Source organism: Xenopus tropicalis, chromosome 8 (assembly GCF_000004195.4).
Source record: "Xenopus tropicalis strain Nigerian chromosome 8, UCB_Xtro_10.0, whole genome shotgun sequence".
Taxonomy (NCBI): Eukaryota; Metazoa; Chordata; class Amphibia; order Anura; family Pipidae; genus Xenopus; species Xenopus tropicalis.
Window position 1 is genome coordinate 123,613,655 of NC_030684.2, and position 11,896 is coordinate 123,625,550.

Consider the following 11,896-nt stretch of genomic DNA (forward strand, 5'->3'; position numbering starts at 1 on the left):
TGAAAGGCCCTTTCCCTGGGACACAGTTCTTCATCTGGTGCAAAGCATGAGCTACTGCAAAGACTGCATTATGCACTTTGTATGTATATTTAAAGTTGTAGACATCATATATATTGGGATCAATACTGTCCAGTCTCTCCTCTCCTGTGCACCAAACAATGTCTTCTTTAAGCAGTGCTGGAGATGTATTATTGACTGCATCATTTCCTGGCCAAATACAGTGAAAAGCATTCTCCCAAAATGTCTTCATGTAAGGATCATCTGGGAATCTGGAAGGATGGATGCTATAAAGAAACTGCTTAAAGCCTGGAATTTTCCCCTTTTGAGCCGCTAATCCAAGGCTCCCATTTAAGGTTGTTAAGATGTCAGTCCTAGGGAAGTCAGAAGTAATGACCCAGCCTGATGTTCCCACCCACACTTTGTCAGTGATATTGTGAAAAGAAGCCTGTTCCATTAAAGAGACTAGGTTTTCTATGGTGCAGATTAAAAGGATCACTGTTGCCTTGGACTTTTTAACAACATTAATGATGCGGAACACAGACTCCATGGAGGGCACTATTGGTAGTATCTCTTGAAATTCAGTACATCCACCATAACTTTCAAGTCCTTTTGTAATCATTTGAAGACCTGCTCTCCCCAAGTCATTGTCTGAAAATATTATCCCCACCCAGGTCCAGTTGAAGTACTGCAATAGCTTACCAATAGCATACCCTTCATAATCACCATTATTTAATGTTCTAAGGAATGAGGGGAACTGTATTTTATCACTCAGTAGAGGTGTGCCTGAAGCATAGCTAACCTGTTGAATTATAATAATAAATATCACACAAATACATAGTCATATGGAAAAATGAATAATAGTGCGGTCATTGTGGTGGTAGGCACCACTGATACTCTCCTTTCTGTTTGCATGAATGTAAGAACAGCTATAGTTCTTCCCGAGGACAGCATTTTTATGCATCTTAAGTCTCTTCCATTTATTCATCCCCCCACACTTCTTACCTCCTTTTCAACTGGGCCCTTGCTTGCACTTTAATCTAAGATTAAATTAAGATTTGGTGTAATGCTATCTATTTTGTGTTAATACCATTCCTCTAGTCAGGAAGTTGTTTTTACTTCTCACTTTAATTGGACTGGTGCTTTTTGTCCCCTTTTTCCCTTATTCTCATTGGCAGCCACACTCATTGGGCAAACTAAAGAATAGGAATAAATGGCAACATTCCAATTCTGCTCTTGTTTGACTTTTAATTAAGCAATCTCTGTATCCAGTGATGGTGTGATTATGCATGAGGCAGAGAGGAAATTCTCTTAGGGCTCTGGCACACGGGGAGATTAGTCGCCCGCGACAAAACTCCCTGTTCGCGGGCGACTAATGTCCCCGAGTTGCCTTCCCCTGCCATCCCACCGGCGACACTGCAAGTCGCCGGTGGGATGGCACACGCGGCGGCGCGATTTTGCGCAAATCGCCGAAAAAGCCTCGCAAGTCTTTTTCGGCGATCACGCCGCCACGTGTGCCATCCCACCGGCGACTTGCAGTGTCACCGGTGGGATGGCAGGGGAAGGCAACTCGGGGAGATTAGTCGCCCGCGAACAGGGAGTTTTGTCGCGGTCGACTAATCTCCCCATGTGCCAGAGCCCTTAAGGAATGCTCCCAGTGCCGTAGTTTTGGCCCCAGGCTGGCAACTTACTTAATGATTGAGCAATGAATTCTTGGCCTCATAACTGTTTTCTGGTCATTTAGCAGTATGCAGTTGAATTGAGCAATATGTGAATCCAATATACAGTTAATATGCCTTAAGGGGCATTTCAGTTGGGCTTTGAAGGTGTCTGTTAATATCTATATATATATCTCCATTCTTAGTAAACACCATGACTGTCCAATGATTATACACTGAATTTCTAATACATACATCTTTTTGCACCTTTTGCACCTTTTTGCACACCCACTTGTGAAAGTACATGCCTGCCTTAGCCATTACTGCCTGGGAAAATATCTTAAAGAAGAAGCCAAGGTCTCAAGGGAACAGATGTGGGGCCACCCTAAGGCCTAGTTTAATAAATCTAATAAACAGCACCATCTGAAGTAACAAGAACTCATGGTTAGATTTTTCATTGAGTAATTCTTTCTTCAGTTTGTTTAATTATATTTCAACTATGTTTTAGGCTATAATAACTTCAATTTTATAATATAATTGTATAATATTTAATTTTATTATAATTTTAATAAACTTAGATTTTTGAACAGCCTTGTGCAAGCAAGGTCTTAATGATCTCCTAGTCCCTAAAGGCCTAGTCACATTGCCCTATTATATACACCCCACTCTAGAATAATGCCTAAAACTTTTAGGAAGTGAATTCAGTGCACAGAAGAAAAATTGCAAACTCCCAACATTCCTTGGAGTAAATGTCATGTGGCAGAAGTATCAATCTAACCCTTTACATTCTGCCTGCTTCTCCACCAAGTTCTATGGTTTGCCACTGTACAGCCTGACCTAACATCATTCATGGCCACAGTGGACACTGAATAATCTTAACAAACCCTTCCACCTTTTTACTAATGGGCCATGGATGGTTTATGTCCATATGTATTCGTATGTACTTTAGTGCAGCATCGAAGATTGCAGTCCCGTATACAAACATTTCAGTATTAATTGCACCCATTAGACTGAATTCGTGTTTCAGCATAATTAATATGTACATTAAATAGTTACATAGTTAATTTGGGTTGAAAAAAGACAAAAGACCATCTAGTTCAAACTTTTCCAATGAACCTCAATACAGACCTATCAATATGCTCAATTATATCATTTTATAAACTATATTTACAGATACCTACTGTATACTAACTAACTGTAGATCTTAAGAACTCAATATACTTGGATATTTTACTTGTTCAAGAAGTCATCCAAACTACGTTTAAAGGAATTAATAGAATCTGCCATCACAACATCACTAGGAAGGGCATTCCCCAACCTTACTGCCCTCACCATAAAGATCAACCCCTATCTGCCAATAACCCCCCCTCATGTTCTTGTAAAAAGAAATCATGTCCCCTCGCAAGTGCCACTTTCCCAGAGAAAACAACCCCAACCCTGACAGTCTAACCTCACAGTTTAAATCTTCCATCCCCTTTACCAGTTTAGTTGCAGTCTCTGCACTTTCTCCAGCTCATTAATATCCTTCTTAAGGACTGGAGCCCAACACTGCCCCCATACTCAAGCATTGCCAGTAGGTATATTAGAACTATTTACAAAGGCTTTAACATTATTCTCCCTATTTATATAATCCAGTGAGTATTTTTCGTTTTTTTAGTTCTGTGCAATTAATTACATACCTGTGGATATCTGTACAATCCCAAGATCCTGGCTACAGGCACTGAGGCCTTAGAGGGCATGTCGCCAATAATAGCCAATGGTATGTTATGCTTATTGCAATCAAAATTTGGTGCATTTATTTTCCCTGATAAAATCCATCTTGTACCAATTAATGATCGTACTTCATTGTAGCAAGAATCATAGAGGATGAAGCCCAGTGTTATATTGGGCAATAGATCACCTGAGGCATTAATTTCCATTACGGCATACACCATGGCAAGGAGAAACCGGTAATACCTGATGTGAAACCTTTAGAGAAGTAAAAAATTCCCAGCTGAAAATTGTTCTATGGACTTGCCATAGACTTTTCTGAGCTTACAATTAAACATACATTTTTCCTATTGCTTTAATCAATATTGTTATTTTTAGCTAAACATTAATTCAAATACCAATGCACAGATAATCCTGCATAACAGTATCCTGCTTGAGCCAAAACAGTGAAGATGGGAAGGAATGTTTATACATAGCTCATTATCTATTTTATTAGCAGCGAATCAATGGTAAGATAAAGTGAAAACAAAATAATGTTCCATTACTACTTTATAATAACTATAACACATTTTGATTTAGAATGAAATAGCAGAATGAAATTTTAGCAGTTATATTTATTTTTCTCATGTTGAAAAAAAGTTTATACAAGTGGATACTGCCCCTGCCCCAGGGTTCATTTATATTCCTGGAGTTAGACACCACTTCTCCAAGCATGCAAACCATTAGTGTAAATAATCAGATTGGCGCACTTTATTGTGAGAAGCCATTGTTTCTTTGCCCTACATCAGTGATCCCCAACCAGTGGCTCAGGGGCAACATGTTGCTCCCCAGCCCCTTGGATGTTGCTCTCAGTGCCCCCAAACCAAGGGGTTATTTCCTGACTTGGGGGCAAGTTTTGGTTGAATAAAAACAAGATTTCCTACCAAATAAAGCCCCCTGTAAGCTGATAGTGTGCATAGAGGCCCCTAATAGCCAATCTTGTGTTGCTCTCCAAGTCTTTTTACATTTTATTGTGGCTCATGAGGTTGGGGATCCCTGCCATACATGATAATGGAAGGCATAGCAGTGTACAAAAAATACATTTCAGTTTACTATCCAGGGGGGTAGGAAGCAAAGAGAGCACGCACATACACTCACAATTGTAAATTAACCCAGCTACACAGGCATTTTAATAATTCTAATAACATACTTATGCCAAATTGTTTTATGCTTTTTTCATTTGCAAAATGAAACAAGAGAAACTTACCTGACACACTGTAAAGGTTTTGGACTTTCCCTATAGGTTACAGAAGGTGCAAATACTCCCATATGGACAGAAAACAGACCTCCTAATGTGATTTCTCCAGCCTGAGAATAGCCAATGGCATCTTCAGCAAACAGTCTGCACCCTTCTAAAGAAGTGTTACATATGCCATCTTTATACCATAACAGCGTGAGGAATAAATACAAGTGGCGAAAGTAGATAGGCTTTAAATACATATTCATTTAAGCCAAGGAATGTATGCTGTAAACAAAGTCAAGTGAAATGGAAATCACATATACTGTTCTATATGCCATCATTGCATTATTTTTTATGTACTGTTCTTTATTTGTACAGGTATAGGACCCTTTATCCAGAATGCTCGAGACCAAGGGTATTCCGGATAAGGGGTCTTTCCGTAATTTGGATCTTCATACCTTAAGTCTACTAAAAAACAAATAAAACATGAATCGAATCCAATAGGATTGTTTTGCATACAATAAGGATTAATTATATCTTAGTTAGGATCAAATACAAGGTACAGTTTTATTTTTACAGAGAAAAAGGAAATCAATTTTAAAAATCTGAATTATTTGATTATAATGGAGTCTATGGGACACAGGCTTTCCGTAATTAGGAGCTTTCTTGATAATGGGTTTCCGGATAATGGGTCCGATACCTGTATATTATATAGATTTGCATGTAATATTCATACAAACCTAGTAAGGCCCTATCTCTGAGGGGCAGTGTTCAGCTGGCAGGACCCATAGGGAAAGTAATGTAAGATCACCAGGATATGAAAAGTAATGAACACTACCATGAAGTATTGGGAAGCTTTCATCTCTCATCTTTTACTATATGTAGTGCCGGATACAAATATTAGAGCTGCAGTTGTGTGGCATTGAGCAATAAACTGTAGTTTTTTAAAATTTTGCTTCTGGAACAACATGTGGTTCACACGGCACAGCAACTGGCATTATATATGTATGCATATATTTTTATTTATATAGAACTACTTATGTACACAGTGCTGTACAACAATTTCAGATTCCACTGCCCCTTTATAGGTCCCTGGTAAGGCCTCACCTTGAGTATGGGGGCAGTTTTGGGCTCCAGTCCTTAAGAAGGATATTAATGAGCTGGAGAGAGTGCAGAGACTGCAACTAAACTGGTAAAGGGGATGGAAGGGTTAAACTGTGAGGTTAGACTGTCAGGGTTGAGGTTGTTTTCTCTGGAAAAGAGGCGCTTGCGAGGGGACATGATTACTCTGTACAAGTACATTAGAGGGGATTATAGGCAGATGGGGGATGTTCTTTTTTCCCATAAAAGCAATCAGCGCACCAGAGGCCCTCCCTATAGATTAGAGGAACGGAGCTTCCATTTGAAGCAGCGTAGGGGGTTCCTCACGGTGAGGGCAGTGAGGTTGGGGAATGCCCTTCCTAGTGATGTTTTAATGGCAGCTTCTGTTGCCTATAAGAGGGGCCTGGATGAGTTCTTGAACAATCATAATATCTAAGCCTATTGTAACTAATGATATAATGATATTTATGATAGTTATTTATGATATAAATAGAGAATAAGATTAATTGTTAGTTATAATGGCTTACCGCATACAAGAACAGCTCTTCAGTTAAGTTGTTTCATTATCATAGTTTGGTGAAATGTTGTAATGCTCAAAATAATAACTGGTGCAAGCACAATAAATGGGACTAAACAATCTCTCCTTGTCACAGAAGGCTCCTACTCAAGCCCACTCTTTGCAGTAGCCACTGGCTAAAATACAGAGAGATTTATATATGACCATGGTTATGGAAGACAGATGGCAGGATGGTATGAAAGTTATAATTATTTAAAATAAATATGATAAGGTTATTATTATGAAAATAATGATAATTATATTTATATGCAGGAGTTGTGCTTGATTTCTTTGGGGAATAGGTTACATATTCCTGGTTATGACAGGCTTTTGTGGGACAATCCATTTTGCTTGGTGACTACCAGAAAAAAGCTAACTACACGCTGTATCTTCAGATATTTCTATTATTCAATGAAGATGGGAGACCGAGTCAGATATTATGTAACTGTATTTAATAACTGAAATAAATCTATAACCAACCAGTTAAAAATCTACTTTTGTCATATATATTATTAATCAATATCCCAGTATCAAAATGTCACAAAAAGGGGATTATCAAAATTAATATGCCCAAGAGGTTAATCAAAATGCACTTGAGTATACCCGTCCAATGTATAAATTAGTACTGTCCCATTCTTTTTCATGAAAATAAAGTGGTTCTTATTCTATATAATGCTGGAAGTCTTCAGGGTACAGTACTGAGTAATACATACTCACTCTTGGTGATCCTTCTTTCTCACTCTATCTATCTCTTATTAGAACAAGATTTCCGAGGGAACTCTTGTGTAAGGATCTGCTGGGATGTTAACCAGGGACCTCCTCCTGCCCTTCTCTAACCACTGGGACCGGGAGGCAGCAAGATGGTTAATGGTGAATTTCACCTGCCTTTTCCGCTGTATCTAAATTTCAGCAGCCTTAATTGATATTTAGGGCTAGACAATCAGAACTGGGTATGCCCTATTTAAACCCTTCTATCTCATCACTTTCTGGAAGCTGTCATTGCTTCTTGAGCACTGAGACCTGTCCCTTGCTCTAGTCTGCCCTTCTGCTCTGGCTGTCCTGTCCCAACCCAGACTTTCTTGCTGTTCCACCAAATCCATACTGCTCCACTCTGGCCTGTGGCTTAGTCCTGTTCCAGTCTTTCCTGTGGCTCCATGTTGATCCAGTCTGTCCTGCTTCTTTACCTGCTCCATTCAGTCCTGTTCCAGATCTTTGGCATCTCCTCCTTGTTTAGTCTGTTATTGGACCCAAGGTGAACTAAAAAACTCACCTCTGCCATTTGAGTATTCAGAATGTCCACATCAGTAGACCTCTAGAGTATGCACAGGCCCTTACTGGCTGGGGAGGGTGAATTTCCTCTGTAGGTACAGCCTGAATATAGCATCAGTGAAACACAATGGCAAAATCTGTGTTTTTAAAAGTTTTTCTAGAAATTTTGCTTAACTCTTCTTTTCTTCCCAAATGCTTACATGAGTGCTTTGGTGCAGGGAGGTACATCATCCAGAATTCAGTTGAGGATTTGCAACATCTGAAATCAGCTGAATCTTAAGCAGAACCAAATCCAGGGTGTTAGAAAGATGAGATTTTTTTTTGTACAGGTATAGGACCCATTATCCAGAATGCTTGGGACCAATGTTATTCCAGATAAGGGGTATTTCTGTAATTTGGATCTTCATACCTTAAGTCTACTAAAAAAATCAATAAAACGTTAAAGAAACCCAATAGGACTGTTCTGCCCCCAATAAGGGGTAATTATATCTTAGTTGGGATCAAGTACAGGTACTGTTTTATTATTACAGAGAAAAGGGAATCATTTAACCATTAAATAAACCCAATAGGGCTGTTCTGCCCCCAATAAGGGGTAATTATACCTTAGTTGGGATCAAGTACAGGTACTGTTTTATTATTACAGAGAAAAGGGAATCATTTAACCATGAAATAAACCCAATAGGATTGTTCTGCCCCAATAAGGGGTAATTATATCTTAGTTGGGATCAAGTACAAGTACTGTTTTATTATTACAGAGAAAAGGGAATCATTTAACCATTAAATAAACCCAATAGGGCTGTTCTGCCCCCAATAAGGGGTAATTATACCTTAGTTGGGATCAAGTACAGGTACTGTTTTATTATTACAGAGTAAAGGGAATCATTTAACCATGAAATAAACCCAATAGGGCTGTTCTGCCCCCAATAAGGGGTAATTATATCTTAGTTGGGATCAAGTACAGGTACTGTTTTATTATTACAGAGAAAAGGGAATCATTTAAACATTAAATAAACCCAAAAGGGCTGTTCTGCCCCCAATAAGGGGTAATTATATCTTAGTCGGGATCAAGTACAGGTACTGTTTTATTATTACAGAGAATAATATAAAACAGTGGTATTTAAAATAAGGTGTGGGATCTATTTCTGGAATACTTAGGTTCTGGGGTTTTCTGGATAAAGGGGCCTTTTTGTAATCTAGAACACCATAAAACTGTCAAACATAAATAAAGGTAGTAGTATTGTTTTCCCACCAATATGTATTTATGTAGCTTTGTGATGGGGCAGAAATTTTGTAGTGATGGGCAAAATTTTTTGCAGGCATGGATTCACGACGAACTTCCACGTTTCGCCATTTCCAGATTTTTTTGTGAAACAGGCAACAAAATTAGCTGTGCGACCAAAAATTGTCACCCATGTCAAAAAATTGTTGAGTTCATAAAAATAAAATGTCATTTTTGAAACGGGATACAAACGCTCATCCCTAACTATCAGTACAAGGTACTGTTATAATTTACTTGGCTTCAAATTTACTTGGCTTCAAATCTGGGTTTATATTAAATTGTCTGGCAAACTTTTTGAATTATGCAAGATTTTGGCAAAGAGTAAAAGTTATGAATTTCATCTGTAATGAAGCATAGCTGTTACTTTTGCATTGCATTTAAGAACTTAACCATTTTTCAGCCCCAGAGTTAGCTGCTCCTTGAGTCAATATTATTTCTATAATATGGACATATTGTGCATTTAATATACTCCTAATTCTAAAGTATTCCATGAAGATTCCAACAATTTTTGTTATATTCAGCATTGACCTTCATTTTCGTAGTTACAGACCTATAGGGAAACATGAGATACATTTGTGTTGCCTTGTAGTGAGCCCATAGACCCACACACGTTGCCTGTACATGCCAAGTGGCAACACTATTTTGAAAATTGAAAATCAGAAGATATCAGAAGATATCCTGATGATTATTTATGAAAGAATCTGAAAAATGTGTAGATTCTTACTAGACATAACTTCCTACATCATGAAAAGAAGGTTTTGCTGCAGCAAAGTGTTTTCATTATTGATGCCTGATAGAAAGGCTCAAATACATTGGGCAAATGCAGAGATAAGTTTATATACTCTATGGTTACTGGTCTAGCAAATGATCATTATTTAAAATTAATTAGCAGGTATATGGTAGTTGCAGTTTAATATAGGAGTATAGTGTGATTACAGTATTTCATTGAGGATTAATTTGAACATGTCTTGGTCTTAATATCTTCTTGGAAATAGAACTCACTCTCAGCCACATCCCTTTTGACAGGTGATGACTAATGTAATGTACTCACTTACTTTGTGAGAAACAAACCCTGTTGTGAGTACAACACACCAAGTTCCTGGCATGGATTTGCAGCGAATTTCCCCATTTTGCCATTGGTGAATTGTTTTGCGAAACTTCAAACTTCACATCAAATCGGGCGCGACAAAAAAGATGCGGACAACAAAAATAAGATGTGGGCGACAAAAAAGTCACTTGACAAATGCATATCGCTCATCACTACTAATATTCCAACAGACCAACAGTCCTATCCACATGCATGTAGTCCTTCTATGTTCGCATTGTTCTAGCAACATTCTCCCACATACCAGCACTCAAATATATTTTCTTTGTAGTGAAGATCGGCAGATTTATAATCAAAATAAAATTATGAGAATTGAGCTCAATTTCCCACCCGTGTGAGAATTATAAATACAGTCTCCTGTTATGTCCATAGGTATTTGTGTGTGAAACCAGACAAAAAAAGGGAACATGTATACCAATTGGGAATAAGCATGTATTGCCCCTTTTAGACTGGTGTGCCACAGAAGGAGCCCATGTTAATGATTTTATTATAAGAATTTTAAATTGTCTTTGCTACAGTGAAAGTGTTTTTCTTCTCAATTGATTTCGCATTCACTGAATATTTTTCAAATGATCTTTTAACATTGTATGTATGCTTACAATTTATTATGTATAAATTTCCCTTTCCTTCTCATGTGCTCTTATCCTCTACAACCTGCCATTGCTAGTATTACAGTACGATTGTAAGGGAAATACACTGTAATTCAGATTAAAGATTCTTTCTTGGCTAGTAACCTACCTGTTTAAAATCACACATCTGAATGTTCTCAGTGGGTTAGAAGACCTAGTGCCACTCCCATGTAGTTGTGCCTTCCATTCCCGAATTGAGCACTACTGTGCCTATTGACACCTGAAGCTACCTCAACCTCCAGACCAGGCAGAAGCTTCAGGGTTTCCTCAGCACCATGTTGCAATTGCTGCAGTTCAGCTACACTAAAAGAATAGAGTGCACATCCCTTGTGACATCACACCAGGCAGACTGTGAAAATATTTGTTCATAATTGTGATTTGCAATGAAGTACATATAGGGGGCCATAGGGTTAAATGGCCCCTGTGGCTTTAAATCCCTACAGGTTCAGTTCCCTTAGTTGCTGGGCAGAAGGGAATGTATCTAAGGAGGTTCATTCACATATGTGTGCTATTGGTTAGAAAGTATGGTGACCACTTCCTGCCTCACTTTGGTATAGTGCTGGGAAAGGAGTGGCACCTTCCTCTTTTCTTTCACCTGAGGAACAGGGTGGGTGTTGCTGTGAGCCCGGGGCACAGGCCTAGTTATAGTTGGGGAACAGGGCCCGTGGATGTGGATGTTCAATAAACACTTGTTATTTTGTTGTTTGCAAGAACCCCTTGCAGTTACCTCATAGCACATCTGTTCTTGCCCAGGCAACTAGGCCTTACTCCTTCCTACTCAGATGCCTCTTTTCTTTCATACATGATTGTACATTATATGAATCACAATGTTTGTTTACTGTACTTTGTAATGCTGTATAGTAAATGCTGCCATATTTTCTGTTTCCCCAGTTTCACACCTTCCCCTTTGTTAATAAACTGAAACCTACCAACCTGTCTCAGTGAATTGATGAAGGGAGGAGTTTACCTGTATGTCAAACTACACACTGCCCCAGGGTAATACATAGTGAGGACAGAACAATAATCTATCCTCATGTTTCAGATACATGGTACATTCCAAAGGTGAAGCAGGAGAACACTCTAAAGCAGAAGAGTTCAAAACAGATGACTGCTTTTTACTTTTAAACTGAATATGTTGGCATCTGTGCTCATATATAATGTAAAGTGTAAAGATGAATGTTTCAGAATCTATAATGTGAGGTATCAATTATTATATATAATTCTAATAAAATGTATGTATGTATTTATGTATAACTTTATTTATAAAGCACCACAAGGGTACGCAGCTCTGTACACTCTTACAATATACAAAATTACACACAGGGAGGACAAGTATTATAATAAATACAATCAATAAGTATAAATAGACTGGG

The 11,896-nt window shown here is 38.3% G+C and overlaps 1 protein-coding gene across 1 annotated transcript; it reads right to left on the reverse strand.

Annotated features, from left to right (window-relative positions):
* Positions 1 to 365: 365 nt before the first annotated feature.
* On the reverse strand, positions 366 to 7,434 carry LOC116406825 (extracellular calcium-sensing receptor-like). Its single transcript, XM_031891758.1, has 5 exons — positions 7,317 to 7,434; positions 4,612 to 4,756; positions 3,335 to 3,623; positions 503 to 799; positions 366 to 371 (listed from the first exon to the last, which is right to left on the reverse strand). The coding sequence occupies exons 1-5, from the start codon at positions 7,432 to 7,434 to the stop codon at positions 366 to 368; spliced, it is 855 nt and encodes a 284-aa protein (XP_031747618.1).
* Positions 7,435 to 11,896: the final 4,462 nt, after the last annotated feature.

Coding starts and splice junctions, on each gene's coding strand:
- LOC116406825 (XM_031891758.1), bottom strand. CDS start 7,434: ATGGAGCAGGTAAAGAAGCAGGACAGACTGGATCAACATGGAGCCACA. Junction 4,757..7,316: donor TTTGGTGGAACAGCAAGAAA/GTCTGGGTTGGG, acceptor ACACTTCTTTAG/AAGGGTGCAGACTGTTTGCT. Junction 3,624..4,611: donor AAACCTTTACAGTGTGTCAG/GTAAGTTTCTCT, acceptor ACTTCTCTAAAG/GTTTCACATCAGGTATTACC.